This window comes from Geotrypetes seraphini, chromosome 13 (genome assembly GCF_902459505.1).
Source record: "Geotrypetes seraphini chromosome 13, aGeoSer1.1, whole genome shotgun sequence".
NCBI classification, from domain to species: Eukaryota; Metazoa; Chordata; class Amphibia; order Gymnophiona; family Dermophiidae; genus Geotrypetes; species Geotrypetes seraphini.
The window spans coordinates 24,280,448-24,307,689 of record NC_047096.1 but is presented as its reverse complement, the minus strand read 5'-3'; the positions used below and the strand labels follow the sequence as shown (position 1 = coordinate 24,307,689).

The following is a 27,242-nucleotide window of genomic DNA, read 5'->3' as shown; positions in this document are numbered from 1 at the left end:
CCCGGCCTCGCCTCGACCCTCGACTTCCTCCAAGCCTGCTGCCCCGACCAAGCCTGCTTCGGGTAAGTCCCCTCTTCCTTCCTCGACTCCAGGGTCAGCGAAGAAGCCATCCTCGGGCTCCTCGACTGCGGGTGGGCCGTCCTCTGCCCCGCCTCGAGTTGCAAAGCCCAGTGCCCCGAGGGAATACTCGAGACCGAGGTCGCCCTCCAGGGAGCACTCCTCGGCCCCGGACCTGCCGGCCATGATGGAGGTTCCGGTCTTCCAGGACTTGCTCCGAGCGCTGATTGCCTCGGAGCTGTCCGGGGCCCTCGCGCACCTGCAGCAGGCTTCGGCCTCGACTGCTCCGGCCTCGACTGCCCCGGCGTCGGCGGCTTCGGTCTCGGTGCCTTCGGCTTCGGCCCCCGAAGGTCGGCCATCCTCGACCCCGGCCTTGCCCTCGACCTCGACCTCGGTTGACCAGCCTGAGAGGAGTATCAGGCCTCGGGACAAGGTGAGTCGGGTTCGGAGGATCTCTTCCACCTCTTCCTCGAGGTCCTCCCGGGGCTCTTCGCCCTCGGGTCGGCCTCGGATGAGGTGTCGGCCGAGGAACCCTAAGCGCCCTCGCGCTTCCCCTCGGAGACGCGGTCGCTCCTCGCCGACCGGGGGTGAGACGTTGCGTGTCTCGGAGCTCCGCCTCGACAATCCGAGGCTCTTCCGCACCCCTGGGGGAAGAGGTTCGAGAGACTCCTCGCCGAGGCGCAGGGGAAGAACCTCGATTCCTCATACCCCGGGGACTTCCCCCAAGGGCTCCTCGGGGCATAGGCGGTCCCCGACCCCTTCGAGGTCCCTCGGCACGGCCTCCTGGGGATCGGGGTCTGGTAGGGAGCCTCGGTATTCCCGCGAGGCCTCCCCCTCTTTCTTGGCGGCTCGGACCTCGCGTACTCCTTCCCTGCCAGCGAGGCCCTCTTCCTTTACAAAATTTGTACAGGATATGGCACGGGCCTTGGACCTGGACTTGCTTGCTGGGTCTCAGTACACAAAGGAGTTTTTGGAGGAACAAGACCTGCCCACTCCCCAGAGAGAAACTCCTCGTCTGCCTCTCAATAAGGTCCTCCACCAGACCTTCCTGAGAAATTTAGACTCCTCTCTTACAGTCACAGCAGTGCCTTCCAAGATGGAGTCCAAATACCGGACCATACCGTGGAAGTTCTTTGATAAGGCACAACTGTCTCACCAGTCATTGCTGGTGGAGTCGGCGCTGAAAAAGTCACAGCCCGCTAAGGTTTCAGGGCGATCCCGCCCGGACGGGAGGGGCGGACCCTGGACAAGTTTGGTCGTCGCCTCTATTCTAACTCATTGATGGCTACAAGGGTCCTTAATTATGCCTTTACATTCTCCTCTTATCTTCGAGGCATGGTCAAAGACTTGCCCCGTTATCAAGGGGTTATGCCGGATTCCCACAAGGAGGGTTTTGCCACGTTCATGTCTAACTTATCTCAGCTGCGTCTATACCTGTTTCACGCTGTCCACGACGCATTTGAACTGGCCTCCAGGGTATCCGCCTTTGCCGTGGCGATGTGCCGACTGGCTTGGCTACGTACCCTGGACATGGACCCGAACTTGCAGGAACGTCTGGCCAATCTACCCTGTGTTGGCTCTGATTTATTTGATGAGTCCCTGGAAGCGGCGACCAAACGTCTGTCGGAACAGGAGCGCTCTCTTGCCTCCTTGGTCCGTCCTAAACCTCGGGCCCCGCCGCAGAAGCCCTTTCGGCCTCCCCCGCGGCGATACCCCAAGAAGTCAACGCCGGCCTTCTCTAGGCCTCCGCCCCGCCGCCCACCGCAGCAGGGTAGGGGAGGCCAACAAAAACCTCAGGCGCAGGGGACGCCCAAGCCGGCGCCGTCCTTTTGACGGGATGTGCGGAAGGGGGTGGGCCCCCTCCGCGTTCTCGCCGAACCCCCTTCCTATAGGGGGTCAACTCCGAGCCTTTTCTGCGGCCTGGACCGGGATCACATCAGATGCTTGGGTGCTCCGGATTATCTCCGAGGGCTACTCGCTCAATTTCTTAACCACGCCGCCGGAACATCCGCTGGCGGCTTACCCATTCAGCCGAAACCAACTTCCCCTTCTTCTCGCGGAAGCGAGGGCCTTGTTGAGCCTTCGGGCGGTGGAACCTGTACCCCCCGACCAACGGGGGCGGGGGTTTTACTCCCGTTACTTTTTGGTCCCAAAGAAGAAAGGGGACTTACGCCCCATTTTGGACCTCCGGAAGCTCAACAAGTTCCTAGTCCGGGAGAAGTTCTGTATGTTGTCGCTTCCGGTGTTGTATCCTCTTTTGGAGGAAGGGGATTGGATGTGCTCCCTAGACTTAAAGGAAGCATATACTCATGTTCTGGTGCATCCCGCCTTCCGAAAATTCTTAAGGTTTCAAGTGGGGGAGTTGCACCTTCAATACCGGGTCCTCCCCTTCGGACTGGCTTCGTCCCCTCGAGTCTTCACGAAGTGTATGGTGGTGGTCGCTGCAGCCCTGAGATCTCGGGGGCTACAAGGTCTTTCCCTACCTGGACGATAGGCTGATCAAAGCGTCGACCAAGGTGGGGGTTATCTCAGCGACCCAACAGACTATCATCTTCCTTCAACGTCTGGGGTTCGAAGTGAACTTTCCCAAGTCTCAATTGGGTCCAACTCAATCCCTTCAGTTTATTGGAGCCGTGCTGGACACGGTTCGCCTTCGTTCGTTCCTCCCCCCTCCTCGGTTGGAGGCCCTACTTCGATTGAGTCGTCAGGTCTCGCTGATGCCTGTAGTATCAGCTCAGCGCATGATGGTTCTTCTGGGCCACATGGCATCGACGGTCCACATTACTCCGTTCGCCCACTTGCATCTGAGGCTTCCTCAGTGGACCTTGGCCTCGCAGTGGCGTCAGGATCGCGACCCAGTATCTCGTCCAATAACGGTGACTCCTTCTTTGAGACGCTCGCTCCGTTGGTGGACCAACTCTTCCAATCTTTCCGGGGGTTTGCTCTTTCTCGTTCCTCCGCATCGCAAGGTCCTGACCACGGACTCCTCGGAGTACGCGTGGGGGGCTCATCTCGACGGTCTGCGGACTCAGGGTCTATGGTCGGCAGAGGACCGTCTTTGTCACATCAATGTGTTGGAGCTTCGGGCCATTTTTCTGGCGGCTCGAGCGTTCTGCCACTTGCTACACGATCAGGTAGTCCTCGTGCGGACGGACAACCAGGTGGCAATGTATTATGTAAACAAACAGGGCGGAACGGGCTCTTGGTCTCTGTGCCGGGAAGCCCTGCGCCTTTGGGAATGGGCGGTCTCCCAGAACATATTCCTGCGTGCGGTTTACATTCAGGGAGAGAGGAACTGTCTGGCAGACAATCTCAGTCGTCTTCTCCAGTGGTCGCTGAACTCCCGGGTTCTGCGCAAGGTCTTCGACCGCTGGGGGACTCCTCAGGTGGATCTGTTTGCCTCCCCGGAGACTCACAAACTGCCCCTCTATTGTTCTCGGATGTACTCCCGGGACCGTCTCGAGGCCGATGCCTTCCTTCTCGACTGGGAGGGGAGGTTCCTTTATGCGTTCCCTCCTTTTCCTCTGATCTTGAGAACGTTGGTACATCTCAAATCGACCAGGGCCACGATGATTCTCATTGCGCCTCGTTGGCCCAGACAGCACTGGTTCTCCCTGCTCCTTCAACTCAGTGTAAGGGAACCTCTGCTTCTGCCTGTTTTTCCCTCTCTGCTGTCTCAGAGTCGGGGTTCGCTGTTACATCCCAATCTTCAGTCTTTACATCTGACCGCTTGGTTCCTTTCCCCTTGACTTCGGTTCCTGTTTCTCAGTCGGTGAGGGAGATTTTGGAAGCCTCGCGCAAGGTCTTGACTAGGCTTTGTTATTCCCAGAAGTGGACCAGATTTTCATCCTGGTGCTCCTCGAACCGTCTGGACCCGAGTTCGGTTCCAGTGTCTTCGGTGCTGGAATATTTGTTGCATCTGTCTAAGTCTGGGCTGAAGACGACTTTCATTCGGGTGCATCTCAGTGCCATTGCGGCGTTCCATCGGCATATCGAGGGTCGGTCTCTTTCTCTTCATCCTCTGGTAACTCGTTTCATGAGGGGTCTCGTGAATGTTCATCCTCCTCTGAAACCTCCTCCTGTAGTTTGGGATCTTAATGTGGTATTAGCTCAACTGATGAAGCCTCCTTTTGAGCCTATCGACAAATCTCATCTTAAGTTTCTCTCTTGGAAGGTGGTCTTTTTGCTTGCGCTCACATCCGCTCGTCGGATTAGTGAGCTGCAGGCTTTGGTTGCGGATCCACCTTTTACTGTGTTTCATCATGACAAGGTGGTTCTTCGCACCCATCCTAAATTTTTACCTAAGGTTGTGTCTGATTTCCACCTCAATCAGTCCATTGTTCTTCCGGTGTTCTTCCCGAAGCCCCACTCTCATCCTGGTGAGGCGGCGCTTCACACGCTTGACTGTAAGAGGGCCTTTTATCTCCAACGTACCAAGTCTCATCGGAAGGTTCCTCAATTGTTTTTGTCCTTTGATCCTAATCGGTTGGGACATCCTGTTTCCAAGCGCACCTTGTCCAACTGGTTGGCTGCTTGTATTTCTTTTTGCTACGCTCAGGCTGGTCTCACGCTCCCTGGTCGAGTCACGGGGCATAAGGTCTGCAGCTTTTGTTGCGTTCCTCCGGTCTACTCCTGTGGAGGACATATGTAAAGCTGCCACTTGGTCTTCGGTTCATACTTTCACCTCCCACTACTGTCTGGATTCGTTGTCCAGAAGCGACGGCTGGTTTGGCCAGTCGGTGTTACGTAACCTGTTTTCCTAAATTGCCATCCTCCCACCTGCCCTTTTTTGGTTGGCTTGGAGGTCACCCACATGTGAGAATATCATGCCTGCTTGTCCTGGGATAAAGCACAGTTACTTACCGTAACAGGTGTTATCCAGGGACAGCAGGCATATATTCTCACAACCCGCCCTCCTCCCCGGGGATGGCTTCTTTGCTGGTTATGGAACTGAGGACCACGAGGTGGGGATGCGCCCTCTAGTGGGCAAGAAGGCATGCACATGTGTGGTGCAGTGTAGCAAACTTGAAACTTCAATCAAGTTTGCTTGAAAAGCTGTCCGCGCTGGGGCTCCGTAGATGACGTCACCCACATGTGAGAATATATGCCTGCTGTCCCTGGATAACACCTGTTACGGTAAGTAACTGTGCTATCTGTGCAACAATACATTTTCCTTCTGGTTGCACAGTTACTCTATTTCTCTATATGGCTTTGTGGATACCTTCATTTTGTAGCCCTGCCTACCTTTCTCGCTTCTCAATAAAGATCTATGAAGCAACTCACAGGCACATTGCCTCTTTCCATTTCTATTCAGTCAGCCTCAATTCTATGATATTCCATCATCTTTAGTTGATATCTCTTAGTTCAGAAGTACATTTTCATAAATTGGTATCAGGCAGTACTTTCAACAGGCTTGCCTTTACAACTAGTTTTTCTATTCTCATCTAAAAAAAAATTTTTAATAGGACAAAATAGTAACAGAATGGAACTGTCCTCCAATCATTCTACAGTTTTCTTGCTGTACTACTACATTTTTGCAACCAGATTCATGGTAGCTCTTTTTTTTCACCACTCCTTCCTTTAATTAGGACAAGGTCTTATATTTCTTATTTGCTCTTCAAGTTTTTGAGCTCAGTCCTCTCCTCCTCTTTCAATCGAAGATGAGGCCGGTTTTCTGCATATGTATTTGCATATCCCTCTCTTAGTTTTCCTTCTCTACAAGGATATCCAACATTTCCATTCTCCATTTCTTTACTAAGCTTCTTTCCCTTTTTCCAGCATATCTCCTGAGAAGTACTTCTTCTTTGCAATTTTTGTACTGGCTCTTTTCATCTGTCAAGACATACCTGAGCTCTTTCACAGCCCTCAAGGGGAGAATTTTTTAAGAACATAATAATTGCCGCTGCTGGGTCAGACCAGTGGTCCATCATGCCCAGCAGTCCGCTCACATGTGACTTTCCCCTGTCTGCCACTATTTCTTTCCATTACTTTCTTTAATCTATAGCAGGGGTGCCCACACTTTTTGGGCTTACGAGCTACTTTTAAAATGACCAAGTCAAAATGACCTACCAACAATAAAATTTTAAAAAAAACCCACAAAGCACACAGTTCGCATAGAAAATGTTAATTATCATTCCGATTCCGGGATTTTTTCAAAGAGGTCAAAGCAGATGACTCTGCACTGTTATCTCAGTAACAACCATACAAAAATAGACAAATACCCCCCCTTTTTACTAAACCACAATAGCAGTTTTTAGCGCAGGGAGCTGCGCTGAATGCCCAGCGCTGCTCTCGAAGCTCATAGGCTCCCTGCGCTAAAAACCGCTATTGCGGTTTAGTAAAAGGGGACCATAGTGTAAAATATATACAGCAGATATAAATTCAGACACATTTTAATCACTAAATTTAAATAAAATAATTTTTCCTACCTTGTCTGGTGATTTCATGAGTCTCTGGTTGCACTTTCTTCTTCTGACTGTGCATCAAATCTTTCTTCCCTTTCAGCCTGTATGCTTCCTCTCCTCCAGACCTCATCCCTCCCCCAACTTTTTCTTCCTTTCTCCCTGCCTCCCTTTCTTTTTTCTCTCTTCATGCCCCCTTTCTTTTTTCTGTTTCTCTTCTTTCCTTCTGTCTCCCTGCCTGCCCTCTTTCTTTCTACCTGCTCTCCCCAAGCCACTGCCGCTGCCATAGGGGAACATGCCGCCGCCGACATCTAATAACAGGCCCCAAAGCCACCGCCGCCACAGCCCCAAGCTCTCCCTGCGTCGGGCCGACCAGCATTCCTCTCCCCGACGTCAATTCTGCCGTCGGAGAGGAAGTTCCGGCCCAGCCAGGCAGTGATTGGCTGGCCAGAACTTCCTCTTCGACGGCAGAATTGACTTTGGGGAGAGGAAGGCTGATCGGCCCGGTAGATCGCCAAGACAAAGTGAGTCTATCACAGAGCCCGGGATGGGCTCCGCGATCGACTCACTTTTCCTTGGTGATCTACCGGTCGATCGCAATTGACCTATTGGGCACCCCTGATCTATAGTTTTTTCATTTTTTCTATAACACTATTCTGTTCAACAGGAACCATGCTTTCTTTTTACTAGGCAAAATTCCCTTTCACTACACATCTCTATCTACCTGAGACTAGTGTTGCCCAATTCAGGAAAAACATTTTGATTCAACTCAGCCTATTGAATCAATTTTTCTGCCCAATTGGGTGTTTTGTTTTGTTTGTTTTTTTCAAACATTCTGGTGGGTTTATTTTATAGCCTCTTCACCCACCCCATCCCCTTTGCCCTCTCCTACCCACACTGGCGCTGTGGTGTAAACAAAAAAGACTTTTCCTCTCTCTGTTAAGTCCTAGCTCACATTCACGGTCTAACACCAGCTCTGGCAGGATACACATTTCAAATCTGACATATTGTAATCGCAAAACAGAAAATAAAATTATTTTTTCTACCTTTTATTGTCTGATCATTATTCAAATCATGTTGGTCTCAGGCTATGGTTTCTGTTTGTCTGCTGATAACTCACTTGCCAGGCTCTCCTGCCCATTTGTTTTCTTCTTTCTCTGTGCTAACCATCCATCTTCCATCTCTGTCCTCTCCTTCCATTTCCTTTCCCTCCCCTGCAGGTCTGGCATATTTCCTTTTTTCATCGCCATCCCCACAGCTGCAGTGATGGACCCCACCCCCACTCCCCAGAAACCATATCTCCTTTCCACAACTTCCCTTTCATCCAGCATCTCTCCCTTCTTCCCCACCACCCCAGGGTCTACCATCTCTTCTTTTCTCTTCCCAACTACCCTCCTATCCAGTATCTCTATCCCCCACACACACCATCCCTTGTGCCCAACTTCTCTCCCTTTCTGTTCCTTCCCTCCCTCCATCCCATTGTCTGCCATCTCTCTCCCTCTCCTCTGTTTTTAGACCCATTATTTCTTCCTCTCCCTCCCATCCTCAATCCAGCATATGCACGGCTCTTTGGACCCCCTTCCCTCCCCTTCCTCCATGTACTTCTACACCAGGGCCCCCATCCCAAAGACCTGCATGTTTCCCTCTTCTCTCTAGCATCCTCCAGCTTTCCCCCTGGACTCCCAGTGTCACCATCAAAGCTAATTACAGCAGGATGCTGTTGGCTTCCACAGCACGTTCCCTTTGCTGTGGTCCCACCCCTGACGTCAGAGGAGGGGCTGGACCACGACAGATGGAACATGCTCTGGAGGCTGTCGGCAGTCTGCTAGAATTGCTACAGCACCGGCGATCCTCTGCAGGCTGCTGTAATTAGCTTTGAAGGTGAGGCCAGGAGGGAAGCCAGAGAATGATAGATAAGGGGAAAACATGCTAGCCTTCCGGGGGAGCCTAAATCCATGGAGCCGAGGTATCCAGTGCTGGTGCCTATGCAGCACTTCCCAACTGACCCTCCCCCCTCGCCCCCTATAGCAGGAGCAGCAGCAGTAGTGGACAGCCAGCAAGAGGCAGCACTTAGGACAGGCTGTTCGCTGCCAAAGCGTTGCCACTCCTGCTTTAGGAGGCCCAAAGGTACGTGGAGGAGGGTTAGTCACTGAATCGGCGAGCCTGATTTTTTTTATTTATTATTTTTTTTTAAATAAATCGATTCGAATAGGTTCACCAAAGTGAATCGATTAAAATTGGGCAGCACTATCTGAGACACGATGGGTTTTCATATGCTCTTTTTGGTCTGGTCGTCCATATATCCATTCATTCTTCTTGAATCTTTAAGGCATCTCCCTCGCCTATGCTTGGATTCCCCTGTCACTATGAGGCCATCTATTATTTTACAACCTCCATTCATATACTTTTCCTTGGTTCTTCCCTTTTTCTTCTTTTTGAAGTCGGGGGTTTTCTTCTTTGTCTTTATTTATTTCCTTCCATTGCCTCCACCTACTAATATCAGACAGTATACCTGATTTTCTTGTGGGGCAACAAGCATTTGTTTCCTTAGAGGCCAACTCTCCCTCCTTCCCATTTCTAAGGCTAGGAAGTCTCACATTTGAGAATATGCTGCCTGATTGTCTAATGGTAAAGCACAGTTACCGTAACAGGTGTTATCCAGGGACAGCAGGCAGATATTCTCACAATCCACCCACTTCCCGAAGTTGGCTTCTTCACTTGGGCATAGGACTGACGACCTCACGAGCCGGCGTTAGGTGGGAAGGTACTTGCACATGCATAGTGCGAGCAGGCTCAAAGCTTTGTTAAAATCTTAAAGTGACAGTACACTCAACACGTGAGAATATCTTCCTGCTGTCCCTGGATAGCACCTGTTACAGTAAGTAACTGTGTGAGAGAGAGAGAGATAATATATATTTTTTAATATTCTGTATGTTTAATTGTAACCCATCTTGGGTGAAGAAGAAATTCTATGCTCTAGAATTTCATTGCCCTTCACTGTGCATCTTCATTGTGTCACCTTGCAAGTCTCCCCTGAAGGCCACAGCAGTGCATCAGACCCTGGATAGACTCATGGCTATGGAGGCAATTATTCCTGTTCCTCAGGATAAATTAAGTACTGTCAGATATTCCACTTACTTTATAGTTCCCAAGAAAGAGGGTTCATTTCATCCAATTTTTACATTACATTACATTACATTAGTGACTTCTGTTCCGCCTTTACCTTGCAGTTCAAGGTGGATTACATAAGAATTGTTATGATTTTAATACATAAGAATATAAAAGAGCATTTTCTATTTTGCTAAGGAGTGGAATTGGTAATGCTGGTGGAATTTGGGACTTTATTGATAGAGTTATATTGGTTTTATGTGTTTTTTGAAGAGTAAACATAGAAACATAGAAATAGACGGCAGATAAGGGCCAAGGCCCATCAAGTCTGCCCACCCCAGTGATCCTCACTATCTATCTTTGCGGATAGATCCCACATGTCTATCCCATCTGGCCTTAAAATCCGCCACACTGGTGGCCTCAATAACCCGAAGTGGAAGACTATTCCAGCGATCAACCACCCTTTCAGTGAAGAAGAACTTCCTAGTGTCACTGTGCAGTTTCCCGCCCTTGATTTTCCACGAATGCCCCCTTGTTGCCGCGGGACCCTTGAAGAAGAAGATGTCTTCTTCCACCTTGATGCGGCCCGTGAGATATTTGAATGTCTCGATCATGTCTCCCCTCTCTCGACGCTCCTCGAGTGAGTAGAGCTGCAAATTCCCCAACCGCTCCTCGTACGGGAGCTCCCTGAGTCCCGAGACCATCCTGGTGGCCATTCTCTGGACCGACTCCAGTCTCAGCACATCCTTGCGGTAAGGTTTTTGTTTCTTTTTTGAAAGTTTTGTAGTCTGTGGATGAAGTCAGAAGATTGGTGAGTTGTCGGTCCAGTTTTGCTGCTCTGGTGGCCAGAAGGTTGTCATATATTTTTTTTCATTTGACATTTTTGATTGGCGGGTGTGCAAATATTGAGTGGGTTCTCCTGTGTCTGATTGAAGTGGAATGAGTTAATCTATTGTTCCAGTAGGAAGGGCTGTTTCCGTTTATAGCTTTGAATAGCATGCAAAGGAATTTGAAGTGTATTCTGGCTTGTATTGGGAGCCAGTGTGAGTCGTGGTAGGTCTCTGTGATGTGGTCGTATTTTTTCAAAGAGTAGATAAGTCTTAGGGCTGTGTTTTGTATTGTTTGGAGTTGTTTCATCTTTGTTGTTGGGCAAGGGATATAGTATGTTGCAGTAGTCTATTAGGCCTAGGATTAATGATTGAACCACAAGTTGGAATTGTTTTCTGTCAAAGAATTTTCGGACTTGTCTAAGGTTTCTCATAGTGACGAATGAAGTTTTTATTATTTTGTTGATTTGTGGTTGCATGGTGCAGCCTCTGTCTATCAGCACTCCGAGGAGTTTAGCGTGGGTTGAATGGGGTATGTGATCGAGTTAATTTCTATGTTTGTCAAGGTTGGGGTTTTGCTGTTTTCAAGAAGGATGAAGTTTGTTTTGTCCGGGTTAAGTTTTAGTTTGTGTTCTTTCATCCATGATGCTGTTTCAAGTGTTTTGTGTATTGTGCCTATTATGGATGGTTCAAGTTGGTCGAAGGGGAGGAGTATGGTGATATCATCTGCGTAGCTGTAAGAGGTAATGCCTAGTTTATCTAGGTAGGAGCTGAGGGAGGCAATGTATAGGTTGAAAAGTGTGGGAGATAGGGGAGATCCTTGTGGTACTCCACATGGGTTGAATCAAGGTTCCGATTTTTCATTTTTTGTTTTGACTCTATAAGTTCTGGATTGTAGGAATCCTTTAAACCATGTTAGAACTTTTCCAGTAATTCCTATTGCATCTAGAGTTTGTATGAGTATGTTGTGGTCTTCTGGATCAAAGGCTGAAGAGAGGTCTAGTTGTATGATCATCTTTTTTTTTCCAGTGCAGAGGTGTTGTCTCGCGATGTCCAAGAGAGTTCCTAGTAGGGTCTCCGTGCTGTAGTTGGTTCTGAATCCGGATTGCGTAGGGTGCAGCAAGTTGTGGTGATCTAGGTATAAGTTTGGGGCTTTAGCTACCAGCCCTTCCATTAGTTTGACGTATAGTGGGATTGAGGCTATAGGTCTATAGTTAGAAAGTTGGTCTGTTGCTATCTTGGGGTCTTTTAGGATTGGAGTTATAATGATTTCGGTGAGTTTTGTGGGAAAAGGCCTTCGGTGAGTAGGGTTTGTATCCATTGTAGGAGCAGAGTGCGGAATAGCGTATTGGAGGTTTTCACTAGGTATGGTGGGCAGTAGTTAAGTTCGCAGGCTGCATGACTATTTGTTATATAGTTTGTTGAAATCTGACCATTGTATAGGTGAGAAGTGGGACCAGGTTCTGTCTGCTGCTATCGATTCTTTTTCTGTGGTAGAGGTTGAAATTTCTTCTAGGTGAGTCTAGGTGAGCATGGACCTGATATTTGTGGTCTTATCTTTGAAGAATGTGGCTAATGTGGTTGCTGAGGGAGGGGGGAGTTATTAGTGGTCAGATATGATGAGGTGTCTGTGAGTTCTTTTAGTAACTGGAATATCTTTTTTGTGTCTTGGGATCCTTCTCCTATTTGCTTTGTGTAGTATGTCTTTCTTTTTTCTTTCAGCTTTTTTTTTGTAATTTTGATGAAGTATTTTCCATGCTGCTTTTGTGGAGTCTTGGCTGCTTTTTCTCCATTTTCTTTCTAGTTGTCTGCATTTTCTTTTGAGTTGGAGTAGTTCATTATCGAACCATTTGTCGGATTTTCTATGTATTCTTGTTTTGGTTTGTTCTGGGGCTAATTCATCTAGGGTAGCTGTGGAATGGAAAATCTCCCATATACCGACAGATTGAAGCAGTTGGGACTTTTCTCCCTGGAGAAGCGAAGACTTAGAGGAGACATGATAGAAACCTTCAAGATCCTGAAGGGCATAGAAAAAGTAGACAGGGACAGATTTTTCAAATTAAGGGGCACCACAAGCACAAGGGGGCATTGGGGGAAATTGAAAGGGGACAGGTTTAGAACAAACGCTAGGAAGTACTTTTTCACTCAGAGGGTGGTAGATACATGGAACGCGCTCCCAGAGGCTGTTGTAGACAAGAAAACACTAAATGGTTTCAAAGAAGGTTTGGATAGATTCCTAGAAGAAAAAGGGATTGGGGGGTATAGATAGGTATAGACCATTGCTCAGTCAATGGGACTGATGGGCCGCCGCGGGAGCGGACCGCTGAGCAGGATGGACCTATGGTCTGCCTCAGCGGAGGCAACTTCTTATGTTCTTATGTTCTTAGGATGTTCCATTGTGGGATGAAGTCTTTGGGGTTGTAGTCTTGGATTATTGTGTCTGTCTTTGTCCAGAATTTGGTGGGGTCGATGTGTTGTCATGAATTGTAAGTTATTTTTTGTGTAATTGGTTTGCTTTTGTTTTGATTTTGATTTTGAAGGAGTACGTATAATGGTCCGACCATATGGATCGGTACCAGTATCCATTTGAAGTGTATATTTCTGGCTGAGTGGGCTGTTGGGACATGTATGCTACAATGTCGAGTTGGTGTCCTTTTTCATGAGTGGTTTGTGGGTCTAGTATCTTGTATGTTAGGGCCTCGAGGTATGCTAGTAAGTTTTCAATTTGTTTGTGGGATTGGTTATCGAGGTATAGGTTAAAGTCTCCTAGTAATAGGTTGTATGTTGTTGTTAGTGAGTTTTGGTAAATGAAATCTTCCAATACTGGTTTTGCTGTGTTCCAATTTCCTGGCATTATATAGCAGAGCATGCACGTTAGTGTTCCTTTAAGTGATGTGCTTGAGCGTTGACAGGCTAGTAGATCCATGAATGGGGTAGTTGATTTGTCTTGTATTTTTAGGTCTAAGGTGCTTTTGGCTATTATGCCGATACCTCCTCCTCTTTTGTTTTCTCTGCAGACCACTATTATTTTGTATCCCTTTGGGCACACTTCCGTTATTCTGGGGTCTGAATCTGATGTAAGCCAGGTTTCTATGAGGAAAAGGCAATCTATATTTTCTTCTTCTATCCAGGTATTTATTTGTTCTGTCTTGGGGCCTATGGATCTGATATTCACATATGCACAAGTGAGAGTGGAAAAGGTTGTTTGTGTGATCCGAGTTATTTTGGGATAGATAAGTGATCTTAGACGTGGTTGCGTTTTGGTCTTGCAAGGGTTGGCCGGTCTTCTTGTTGTATGTGTGGTGGATTGGTTGGTGTAGGTCTGATAGTGATATTATCTATTGAGAGTCGTCTGGTAGGTTGGGTGGTTCCCTTGGAGTTAGATTTGGTTGATATGGGTGAGATGTTGTTTGCTGTTATCTTCTGGTTGGTTAAGAATAGGGTAGTTAGTAGGATAGCTTGATATTTTAGTGGTATATTTTTCATCGTGGTAGTGGGGGTCTTGGAAGTGTTGGGGATATTCTTTTTCTTTCCTGTCTTGGTGCTAGTTGGTGATGGAAAGGGTGGTTTGGGGTGATGTGGGTGGCTTGTGTTGGAGGGTGTCTGACTCGTGAGGGCTGGTTAGGAGGACTTGAGTTTGGTTGTGCTTAGGTCACTTCTTGATCGCTTCACAAAGGTGCTCTCTAAGGCTCCTTTGACGTGCGTCTTCGACGGCTTGCCGTTGGCCGCTGAGCCTTTTAACTGGCTCAGCGGAGGAACGTCGGGGGAAAGGGGTGGAGTGCGCTCCCATGCTTCCTTCCCACTGCTCTGTTCAGGTGCGGCTGCCGGGGCCGGTGAGTACAAGAAAAAGAAAGATAACTGTTTTAAATTAAGTGAACTTGTCTTGCGCTTTGCCGCTGAGCATTTTAACTGGCTCAGCGGAGGAACGTTGGGGGAAAGGGGCGGAGTGCACTCCCACGCTTCCTTCCCACTGCTCTGTCCAGGTGCGGCTGCCGGGGCCAGTGAGTACAAGAAAAAGAAAGATGACTGTTTTAAATTAAATTAAACGAACTTTTGGGTCTCAAAAAAGGAGAACAGGTTATTGAGTCTCAATTGTTCCATATGGAAACCCTCAAATCATTATTCTCTACATTCCCATTATCTCAGATCTTCAGAAATTCCTCCACTTTACCATCTTGGGCAGCCATTTCCAATTCAAAGCACTGCCTTTTGGTATGGCTATGACACTGAGTACCATCTTCAAAGTGATGATAGTGGTGGCAGCCAGTCCGGCAGAAGGGCATCTTGGTCCACCCTTACCTGGACGACTGGTTGATTCGAGCGCAGTCCTTTGAGGAGAACCAGAAAGTCACATCCCAGGTGGTTCTGCTCCTCCTGCATCTGGGATGGGTTGTGAATTTTGCCAAGAGTTCTCCCTCTGACCTGGTTATGGGAATGTCTGAGGATTTCCTTCTACACTAGCGAAGGCAGGGTTTTCCTCTCAAACGCAAGGATTCAGAAGATTCATTCTCAATTTCTCCACCTTCTTAGCTATCACAGGCCATTGGCCTGGGAGGTGCTACAGGTGCTAAGTTCAATTGCAGCCACCATAAAGGTGGTGCCTTGGGCAAGGGCACACTTATGCCTTCTTCAGGTGGCTTTGTCAAATTAGTCTCCTCAGTTAGACCCCATCTCTTGCAGGTTCCATTCTCAGGTGATCGGTACATCACAGTCTTCAGTGGTGGTTGGACTGGAAGCATTTGAATTGGGCCTAGAACCTGAAAACATCACCGTGGATTCTGGTGAGTATGGATACTAGTCTTTCAGGTTGAGGGGCTCATTGTCAAGGGCAGGTAGCTTAGTGGTGCTAGTCAATGAAGTAGTCCCACTGGTCTATCGGTCACTTGGAGATGAGGGCCATTCAGTTGGCTCTTCTAGCTTTGCAGCTATTCCTTTGCCACGAGGTGGTCAAGGTCTTGTCAAACAATGCAACAGCAGTTACCTGTGTTAACCGCCAGGCCTGGTGATTGAGACAGCCAAATTAATGTCCTGGGTGGAACAGCATCTTCTACAACCCTCGCTGACTCAGTCTACTTCCAGGTTACTGGACTCGGCAACATATCTCAGCAGAATTCTTATGAATCGAGGAGTGCTGTGTCCATTGGAGCTTACCTTTCAGAGAATTGTCTGTTGCTGGGGATGTCTTGTGGATCCCATAGCTACAGCAGTTAACACAAAGACACCAAGGTTTTTTAGCCAAAGGAAGAATCCATTGGCAGCAGAGTTGAATACATTGATCTAGCCATGGCCTGGCCAGGAATGGTCTGAAGAGACTTGAGGAAAGTAAATTAGCAGGTAAGATCTCATTTTTCCTTTCTCTAAAAAAAATGGTGGTTTATTTATTTATCTTATTTTATTTTAAGGAACTCAGCAATAATGGATACAGATCTTCCACAGCAGCAAGAGTGTGAACAACCAACAGGGTGAGCAGAAATAAAGCCCAAATTTATCCTTATAATGTGTGCAAACACTGCTAGCATGAGATTCTTTGCCCAATATCACCAGAGCTGGAAATGTGGATGGCTTTGAGATTAACTGTTATTTTGACTAAACTGACTATTACTTTTAAAGCAATAATACTAGAATCCAGTAATGTTCATATTATAGCAAAAGCACTGCAAAATTACATATAGCCTTCTCTTTGTAAGGAGGGTTTCAGGGGAGGGGGGGGGGGAAAGGCATGATCTAAGACCGACTTCCAGCCCATATAACCAGTCCTAGAAAAGTGAAAAGAAACAATGAAATTATTATTAAAATTGTGAAAATTAAGGCACATAGAGACAGCAGTTGAACTAGCATAAGACCCTACAATTTCTAGATGCCTCCTATCATGCTTCATGATTTTTGTTGTATTTTCTTATATCAAGGTGTAGGAAGTGCAAATGAATAAGAAAGCTGCTCCAGGCTTTAGAGCCCCATTGTTATGAATGGAAATACTAACAGTTCACACCAAGGTGTTGTAAGAGGGGGTGCTGAAAAGTTCTCAGCCCAACCATGAAGAGAATTACATGAATATGGTTCAGTCAATGATCTGAAACAATGTCAAAACAGAATTTTGTTTCTGCAAATTGGCAATTAACAAACTAAGATAACACTCTTTTCAGCTACAGTGGCAAAATAACATTCAGAATTTAGGAAGTTATTTGGTTGGGCTGAGAACTTTCAGTACAGTAGTTGTGGCTAGTTCAAGGACCAGCAAAACAGTATTACCACACTAGAGATGAGGAGACTCAAACCTAATATTGTGATTGACTGTATGGGTATTTAGATGTGTTACTTTTAAAAATATGTTTGTGTTGGTTTTCTTGTATATTGCTTGTACATTTCATTATGTTGTGATTTTGCCTAGAACTATTTTTGGTAAGGTGGAATATAAGTGCCAAAACTAAAAATTTTATTACAAAGTTAAAACCTGACATGGCCAGGTTTCCCATGGTTATTCGCATCAGGCTGCATCAGGCTGCATCAGGGGTAAAACATAGAACTATAATAATGAGCATAAAAACATAAATAAGAAACAAAAAATAAAAGCATTTGGATATCACAGTATAATCTAAAGCATATAAATAAATCAATAAAATAATATCAAAACATAACCAAGAAAATATATTACACATACCGTGGATTCCCCTTTAACTGGAATACCAGTTAATTGGGGCAACTATTTATTTGGTTCAAACCCAGAGGATATAAAGAAATCAAGATTATTTCCAGTAAAAGTTTCACTTACTGGGAACACTGCACCATTTAACTGGACCAGCAACATCACATTGCAACTGTGGAGGAGAAGCCTAGTGGTTAGTGCATTGTTCCGAGAACCTTGGAACTGGGTTCATTTCTCACAATAGCAACTTATTGTCTGGGCAAGTCACTTAATCCTCCATTTCCCTAGGTGCAAAATAAGTATTTACCTGTATATACGTAATATGTAAACTGCTTTGATTATAACTAGAGAATGACAACAGAGACAAATTTTTCGACTTCCCCACAAGAACTCATTTTCCTGTCCCGGCAAGTTCTTTTCATGTCCCTGCCCCATTCCTGCAAGCTCTGTCCTCATCTGTACAAACCTCAAACATTTTAAAATCATAAGTGTTCGAGGCTTATGTGGTTAAGGCAGAACTTACAGAAACTGGGCAGGGACAGGGACAAGGACAGTGACAAAACTTGCGGAGATGGTATGGGAAAATTGAGTTCCTGCGGGGATGAGGACAAATTTGTTTTCATGTATTTCTCTAATTGTAACTATAGAAGGATGGTATATCAAGTCCTATCCCATTTCCCTTGCGTCACCGGTATGTCACTTTCTCATTAATATATATGGTCAGCTGCATTAATGTACATGTGCTACTGTGGGGTTTGTCGTGTCCAACCTGTGGCACGTGCATTTAAAATGCCTAGGAGAGATCTAACATTTGCTGACAAAATTGGCTTGATTGAAGAATTTTGAAAATCAATCGCCTAACACAGGTCATCACCAACTGACAGATATCTAGAGTGCTGAAATCTGGTTGAATGAGTCCTAGATAACACTGCATGGTGAGAGAGAGAGTGTTCTCTTCGTTAGCTGGTAGAAGCTTTGATATGGTCTTGATGGAAACCCTTTAAATTTGTTGGCAAAAATATGTGGCAAAAACTGAATTATTTGGACACCAGAAAAAAAGGACATGTTTGGCGTACACCAGGAGTGTCAAAACCTTTTGGCTTCCCTGGGCTGCATTGGTAAAAAAAAAAAAAAATTTGTCTGGGGCCACACTAACACTAGCTGATGAGTAAAAAAAGGGTCGAGCAGGTCCTAAATTTGCAATCACTAATATAGAAGATGTAAGTATCTAATAATAAACCTTCATTAAAGGGACACTGGAGAGGAACCCAAAAAAGGAGTAATACCCTGACTGAGTGATCCTCCACGTAGCCACTGACAGCGTAAGCCTGGTTTTCCTATTCACTTCTATAACATCTGTGGTGAGCCTTTTCAAAGGCAAGCCTCATCAGAGTGGAGATGCTGAAGCAGCTGTCAGCAGTGCACGTAGAGGATCGCTCAGTCAGGGTAAGTATTACTGCTTTTTTGGGTTCTTCTCCACAGTGTCCATATAAAATTGTTTTTAATATTTTTTTACTTTTTATTTTTTAAGTAATGTCTCCTTTAAAAAGCTAAAAAGTTTGATCATATTACTCCTCCTCTCCTTAAGGAGGCCCATTGGCTCCCTGTGGCCCACAGAATAATCTATAAGCTTTGCTTACTTACATTTAAATCCCTCCTATTTAAATCTCCGGCTTTCATTTATAAATTACTAATTCCTTATTCTTCTAACAGAACTTTAAGATCAGAGAAACAGCGCTTATTAACAATTCCCTCATTAAAAATAATCAATACGCGTCGACAATATATCTTTTCAGTTACAGCGCCCCAAACCTGGAATTCTCTCCCCATCCACTTACGTGAAGAATCTAATTTGGACAAATTCAAAAGTAATCTTAAAACTTTTTTATTTAACGACGCTTTTATTATTTAATTTTATTCGGCTTCTTCTTCTATATTTTTACAAGTTTCGAAATCAATTCATTTTTTATTGCTAGAATATTTTTTCAATCTTCTTCTCTCTTATCCCACCCATATGTGTTTTCCTCAATTTGTTTCCCACTCTGCTCAAATATATTGTAATTTATCCCCCTACTTATCCTAATGTTTCCAATTTGTCTTGTAATTAGTTTATGTTTTTAATATATTGCAACTTTTATATATTGTAATTTTAATCATGTGTTAATCGCTTTGAAATTGATAAAGCGATCAATCAAATACATATTAAACTTGGAAACTTGGATATAACATACATAACTGAGGTGCAAGCCAATTGGCAATTTCATGTTATTAAAAATTACCTTTCTTTCTCAGTCTGCAGCCATCCAAAATGTGGAAAATCAACCACCCATCTTCCTGTTTCTTTTCATCTGTACATCTTAGCTCCAATGCCAGAAAATTTACTTGCTGATATTGGCTTTCCTTGAACTGGGAAGTTTTTAATTACACTGCTGTGTTGAGTGGGTTCTCACTTGTCGCATATTAATTGCACGTAGCAGAGGTTCCAAAAATCAGATACAGTCACTTCCATGGCCCTCCCTAGCTCACTCATGATTTATTAAGATTTGAAGAGGGTGTGAGAGCTGAGTTTGGAGAGCCTTGGTGAACCTAACACCCAATAAAGGGCAAAAAAGTCATTTATAATAATAAAATCTCCTGCAGTTGATTGTGATTTGTGATGGGGCAGTTCTACAGGTGAGGAGTAGATTTCTTTCAATGAGATATTCATTAAAATGCTGAGGGTCAACACGATGATGGCTCCATGTTACTGTATATCTCATAAGCTGCTGTTATTTACAAATTTGTAAATAAAAATTTAATCTCACTGAAAAAAATCTATCTGTCCACTTTTCTTGAAACACTCTTCCTTCATCTGTAATTTTTCTTTTTTTGTGTTCTGTTTTTGGAAGCCATGCTGGAAAAATAAATATTAAGATGAAAGAGAGATTTTCGGCCCTTCCACATCTTGGCAGCCAATTCAGCACGAGGCAGATGGAGGAATGTAAAGCAATATTTAAAAGTCAGGACACTGGTCCACTTGAAGAAGATTAGCCTTCTAAATGCAAACTTATTCTTGATTGCCGCACACTCAGGCCCACATCACAGGCCACACATGCACCATACAGGCAGTCCCCGGTTTAAGAACGGGTTCCATTTTTTTTAAACCATTCTAAAATTGAATTTGTATGTAACTCTGATCCTAGTATTCTTCCCACCACTTCCTTGTTTCTCCCTTCCACCACCACATCCAAAATTACTCCCTCTCATTTCTCTCTTCCCCATGCCTCTCTACCTCACTCCTCCCTCCACCATACCCAACAATTCTCCTCTTTCTTCATCTCCCCATGTGCACCATCTCTTTTTCCCTCTCTGACACCCAATTTTCCCTTTCTATTCCCTCCCTCACTCCCTCCATTCTTCCATCCTATGGCTCATGCTCCCCTCCTTCCCTTCATTCTGTGTCCCAAATTCATGCCTCCTCCCTCCTTCCTTCTATCATTTGTCCAAAGTTTGTGCTCCCTCCCTCTCGAGTTCCAACATGACTTTCTCCCTCTCTCCCTTCTGTGCCTCCCTCCGGCGGGTGTTAACCTTCTGGCCGGCTCCTTGCAGTCGTTTTTCTGCTCAAAGCTGCGGGCGGTGGTAGCAGCTCTTCGCGCGATCCGCAGCTGTGTCGGAAGCATTCCCTCTGACGTGGCTCACTTCGGTGGGTGTTTACCTTCTGGCCAGCTCTGACTGTGTCAGAAGCCTTCTATCTGACGTCGTGACGTCAGAGGGAACGCTTCTGACACAGCTACAGATTGCGTGAGAAGCCGCTGCCCACAGCTTTGAGCAGAAAAACGACAGCAGCAAGGGAGCCGGCCAGAAGGTAAACACCCGCCGGAGGGAGGCACAGAAGGGAGGGAAAACAAACTTGTTGGGACACGAGAGGAAGGGAGCACAGACTTTGGCCAGAAGGTAAACACCCGGGGGCAGCATCACTCTTCAAGCTGGGCTGCATGAAACTCTTTGCTGGATCACGGGTTAGACACCCCTGGTGTACACCAAATACAGCATTCCAGGAAAAGAACCTCATACCAACTGTGAAGCATGGAGGTGGAAGTGTCATGGTTTGTGGATGCTTTGCTGCAGCAGGACTGGGCAGCTCACCATCATAGAATCCACCATGAATTCTACCATGTATCAGAGGGTGCTTGAGGAACATGTGAGATCATCTGTAAGAAAATTAAAGCTGAAGCGGAACTGGACCCTGCAACACAACAATGACCCAAAACATACCAGTAAATCCACCAAGGACTGACTGAAAACTAAGAAATGGAGAGTCCAGGAGTGGCCGAGTCAAAGCCCTGATTTTAATCCCATTGAGATGCTGTGGGGTGATTTGAAACAGGCTGTACATGCAAGAAACCCCTCAAATATCTCACAGCTGAAAGAATTCTGCATTGAGGAGTGGGCCAAACTTTCCTCAGACTGATGTCAGAGACTGGTAGATGGCTACAAGAAGTGTCTCACTACAGTTATTTCAGCCAAAGGGGTGAAAGGGAGGCTGCTGGCCCTTTCATCGTTTTTAAATAACCTCACCGACACACTATTGCTGTAGTTTAAGAATATAAATTTAATGTAAAATAAAGCAGAGGCAGCTTACAAGATTATACAATACAATGGTATACAGCAAAGGTGCAAGTAGAGGGAACACTCAGATGCATGCTTGTCTGAAAGCTCTGAGTCTGCTCTAACGTAACTTCTCTTTTACAGCTTATATTATACTTTTACAACTTGGTATGAAAAACTTATTAAACTTAATTTGATTGGTAGGAGACATTTGGCATTTTAATTGATTGGTTACTGTTACATGCATGGCTTTCTAATTGGCCATGTGACATATTGAGTTAGGTCGTTACCGGACTTGGTGTTGCTGAAAGACAGCTGTCCTATCTGCCCATGACAGCTTTGTCCCCGAGACTGACCACAAAGACCCTTTGGACATGTACTTGCCCCTTCCACCGTGGCCCCCTCCCTCTTGTGTATGTGCAGAACATCTTGTACTCAGGCCAACTTCTGCTTTTTAGTGCTGTTCTTAGCCATTATCTGATGCCCAGCTCTCTGTAGAAATGTCCCCAGCCTTCTTGGAAAGTTTCCCCATAAGTGTTCAGCAGTTCTCAGTCAGCAGAGATGTACAGAAAAGAAGTTTTAGAACTGTCATTTTGTCCTTAGAAGAATCCATTTTTGTGCTTGGCCTGTTTTTCTCATCTTGGCCTCCTTGAGCGCAGCATCTCAGGGCTTGCAGCTGAAGGGTCTCTCAGGGGATAACATTAGCTATTAGGGAGTAGAGTGTCTAATTTATTTCTCAGTTAGAATACACATTTTTGTGGATATCTTTTGTTTCATTAGTAAATCAAGGAACATTTTTGTTGTTTACCTGCAATTACATCTTCCTTTCCAGAAAAAAAAAGATTTGACATTGATATGTGAACATTTCTTAAGAAAGAACTGAATATTTCATGGGGTGTCCTAATTTTTTCACATGACTGTATGACACATTTAGTCACAATTTTATCTAAAAATTGCAATTCTTCCTCCAAGAATTTTCTATCTTAACAGTATCCAAGTATGTCCAGGATCAGAAATAAGAAACCAAATTTTTCAACAACTTTTACCTTCCAGGCAGCCAATATTTGGAATCCATTATTATTTATTACTTAGTTCCTGAGTATGCTCAGTTTTTCTCTTATTGTGAACCTCCCAGAACTGGGTTGTTTGGTTGTTGTTAGTTTTTTTGTAAAGGCGGGTGATAAATGCAACTTGTAATGTAACTCCTATCGCACACTTCAATTTGAGGAAAGCTTAATGGACTTTGTTTTCCTAATGTTCGTAGGCCATGTTTTCCTAATGTTTGTAGGCCAAACGGAACTTTAATGATGTGATTTGCGTTACTGCTCCCTAGAGAATACCCTTCTAAATTCCACAGGTTGAAAAATTATGACGGATGCATCCAGTTTGGATGGGGAGGTCATGTAGATGGGTTTCATACTCAGGATCTATGAGCTACTCAGGAAAGTCTTCAACAGATGAATTTTCTGTAGCTAAGAGCATTATGGAGTGTTCTAAAGGCTTTCAGAGATTCATTAGCAAATCAGATCATTGATTTGGAGGAGGGCCCTCTGTAATGGGGTGGGGTTCCTAAACCTTCGCTAAATGAAAACTTCAGAAACTCAAGCGAGACCAGTGAATCATGCTTCTGATTGCACCTTATTTGCTGAAGCAGAGGTGGTTCCCACGTCTTCTGAAGCTTCTCTCTACACTTCTTCTGAAGCTTTTTAACCCTCTACACTTAGGACAAGGAATCGCTAATGCTTCTCAGGCCCCCATTCTCTAGCCTTCATGGCTTGGATATTGAGAGGGTAGTGGTGGATTTCCACGACCTACCAGAGGGTGTGTCTTGGGTTCTGTTAGCTTCCAGAAGATATTCCACTAGAAGGTTATATGAATTTAAATGGAAGAAGATAGCCCTTTACACTTAGGACAGGGAATCCCTAATGCATCTCAGCTCCCATTCTCTAGCCTTCATGGCTTGGATATTGAGAGGGTAGTGGTAGATTTCCACAACCTACCAGAGGATGTGTCTCAGGTTCTATTAGCTTCCAGAAGAGATTCCACTAGAAGGTCATATGAATTTAAATGGAAGAACATTACTATCTGGTTTGAGGCAAGGCCCTGCCTAGATCTTTGTTCCTGTCCTATACAAAAATTGTTTGATTACCTTCTTAACTTGTCAGTCAGGACTCAAGACCAATTCTATTAGGGTTCATCTCAATGCAATTGGTGGTTATCACATAGCAGGTAAACCCATCTCTGCTCAACCTTTAGTTCTCTTTATGTAGGGCTTGCTTCTATTGAAGCCTCCCATAAAGCTCCCTACAATGTTATGAGATCCCAGCTGATGAAAGTTCCTTTTGAGCTACTGAAAGTTCCTTTTGTCACCTGAAATACCTGACCTGGAAGGTCATGTTTCTGGTGATAATCACGTCAGTTCTAGGCCCTAGCTGATTTACTTTAACCAAGTTTTTCAACAATAGAGTGGTCTCATGCATATATTCTAAGTTCTGTTGCAAAGACATAAGATTCTGTACTAAAATTGTTGTCCTCCTATAGTCGTGAACTTTGCAGAAGGGTGTCATTTAAATCTCTCAACTCCTCCCCTTCACCAGTAGAGAATAGCTCCATTTTCAGTTAGTATCAAAGCAACCAAATTCCACTGAAACAGTTTACAAGGTGTGGGGTGGAAGGAGACGTACATAGATGGATCGGAAACTGGTTGGAGGGTAGAAAACAAAGGGTGGGAGTGAAGGGCCACTACTCCGACTGGAGGAGGGTCACGAGTAGTGTCCCGTAGGGCTTGGTGCTCGGGCCGCTGCTATTTAATATCTTCATAAATGATCTAGAAACAGGGACGAAGTGCGAGATAATAAAATTTGCGGACGACACTAAACTATTTAATGGAGCTCGGACTACAGAGGAATGCGAAGAATTGCAAAGGGACTTGAACAAACTAGAAGATTGGGCGACGAGATGGCAGATGAAGTTCAACGTTGAGAAATGTAAGGTATTACATGTGGGGAGCAGAAACTCGAGGTACAACTATACAATGGGAGGGGATATTATTGAATAAGAGTACCCAGGAAAGGGACTTGGGGGTATTGGTGGACATGACAATGAAGCCGACGGCACAGTGTGCAGCGGCCACTAAGAGAGCGAATAGAATGCTTGGTATAATCAAAAAGGGTATTACAGCCAGAACGAAAGAGGTTATCCTGCCGTTGTATCGGGCAATGGTGCGCCCGCATTTGGAGTACTGCGTCCAATATTGGTCGCCGTACCTTAAGAAGGATATGGCGTTAGTCGAGAGGGTTCAGAGGAGAGCGACACGTCTGATAAAAGGTATGGAAAACCTGTCATGCTGAGAGATTGGAGAAGCTGGGTCTCTTTTTCCTGGAGAAGAGGAGACTTAGAGGGGATATGATAGAGACTTATAAGATCATGAAGGGCATAGAGAGAGTAGAGAGGGACAGATTCTTCAAACTTTCGAATAATAAAAGAACAAGAAGGCACTCGGAAAAGTTGATAGGAGACAGATTCAAAACAAATACTAGGAAGTTCTTCTTTACCCAACGTGTGGTGGACATCTGGAATGTGCTTCCAGAGGACGTAATTGGGCAGAGTACGGTACTGGGGTTCAAGAAAGGATTAGACAAATTCCTACTGGAAAAGGGGATAGAGGGGTATAGATAGAAGATTACTGCACAGGTCCTGGACCTGTTGGGCCACAGCGTGAGTGGACTGCTGGGCACGATGGACCCAGCAGAGGCATTTCTTATGGGTGTTCCCATGTGTGCTTCATTGGATGCTGTCACTCAGTTGAGATTAGTTGTAAGAATATGTATCCTGCTGTCCCTGGAGAACACCTATAGGTAAGTAACTTTATTATTATATTAATTCTTATAGTTACTACTACTGCTTATCACTTATATAGCGCTGAAAGGCAGGCACAACACTGTAAATTTTGACATTTATATACTGTCCCTGCTCAGAAGAGCTTACAATCTAACATGGCCAGACAGACATGACAGATGGGTTGTGGATGCAGAACCCAAGGTAAGAGGAATTAGGAATCGAAAGCACTCTTGAAGAAGTGGGCTTTTAACTGGGGCTTGAACACTGCCAGAGACTGAGCCTGCCATAGGGATTCGGGCAGCTTGTTCCAAGCATAAGGCGCAGCAAAATAGAAGGGATGGAGTCTTAAGTTTTCAGTTGAAGAGAAGGGCACAGATAGGAGGGACTTACTAGCTGATCGGAGCTCATGGGAGGGAACACAGGGGGAGGTAAGCGAAGAGAGATAGTGAGGGGCAGCTGAATGAGTGCATTTGTAGATCAGTAAGAAGAGTTTGAATTGATAGTTACTTAATAGTTACCCTTGATACAACCTGAGGATGAAATGTGGCAATGTCATATTTTAACTTTGTAATAAACATCAATTTTGAGTCTGCTCATCTTCAGTTATAACTGTTTTGCTGGTCCTACCTAGCCTTTGTGTTTTTGTCAGCAGTTATAGCTTAATCTAGACAGCTTACAATGTAGTAACTGTAATTCATAACAAAATTACCAGATGTCATGGTAATACACAGATAAAGGAGAGAAGGGAACATAATACAATAGAAAAAACCTCCAATATAGATTTGCATACACACCTTCCAAAAAAAATCTTGAAAAGGTTTTCACAGAAATTATTTTGTTGTGCTCATATCATACCCAATAATTAGGTAATGGTAGCCAACTTTTTCAGTTTAATCATAAAAAAACAGATGAAAGTACTTACTTATCTTTGTGGTGAAAGTGAATAAAGAACAGCCCCTGAAAAATGATTGTTGTACACTTCTCCCTCCATATTCACAGTGGTTAGGGGCGGAACATGACCGCGAATACGGAAAAACCGCAAATAACTTTTTATATGTTTTTCGCGAGGTTTTTTGTAACAGCCATCCCTTATTATATTAAAATCGCAAATAATAGCAGTGATTGTGAAAGCTGGGAAGCAGTGTTTTTCTCTGTGCACACTGGGAAGTGGTGATTGTGAAAGCTGGGAAGCAGCGATTTTCAGGGTGAAAGCTGGTAAGCGCCAAACTTTTTATTGGTACAGTACTTTACTCATGATGTAATTTTTTGGGGGAGTCATCATGTGAAAAATCACGAATAAGCGAAACCACGAGTGCTGAAACCGCGAGCACGGAGGGAGAAGTGTAGTTGTCTATGTCTCTCCATATCTGGGCCAACTATAATAATTGTGACGCCAGCCTAAGAGAGCACGGGCCCAGATTCACTAAAGGTAGCGATTCAATCGCTGTTGACCGATTACTGGCCGATTTTGAAACAGTGATTGATACACTACTTTTTTTGCATGCAAATGATTTGCACAGAGGTGCATGCAAACTCCCCGACTCAATCGCTCAGTGAGCGAATGAGTTGGGGCAGTCCTGACAGTAGTGACCGGAGAAGCAGCCTCCTGTCACTGCTGTCAGCGGCTTTTTTCATTTTTTTTTTTTTCTTTTTTTTAAATGGGCTAGATATTTTGCATGTATTACACACGTAAAATATCTGGCCAATTTTTTTTTTTTAATGGGGAAAAAAAGCCCCCCCATACACAAACGCAACCCCACTGCCCTACCCGAAGAAAAA

General features: G+C 45.1%; 1 protein-coding gene across 4 annotated transcripts in view; it reads left to right on the top strand.

The window, feature by feature from the left end:
• The window catches only part of KMT2A (lysine methyltransferase 2A), a 301,152-nt gene that overhangs the window by 212,026 nt on the left and 61,884 nt on the right, over positions 1-27,242 (top strand). For 3 of the 4 annotated variants that reach the window (XM_033917957.1, XM_033917958.1, XM_033917956.1), the window contains exon 28: positions 15,796-15,855. In XM_033917957.1, the coding sequence (XP_033773848.1) occupies positions 15,796-15,855 (60 nt within the window). Of the gene's footprint in view, positions 1-15,073; positions 15,175-15,795; positions 15,856-27,242 lie in introns of all 4 variants that reach the window. The other variant, XR_004536758.1, reaches the window with a different exon arrangement.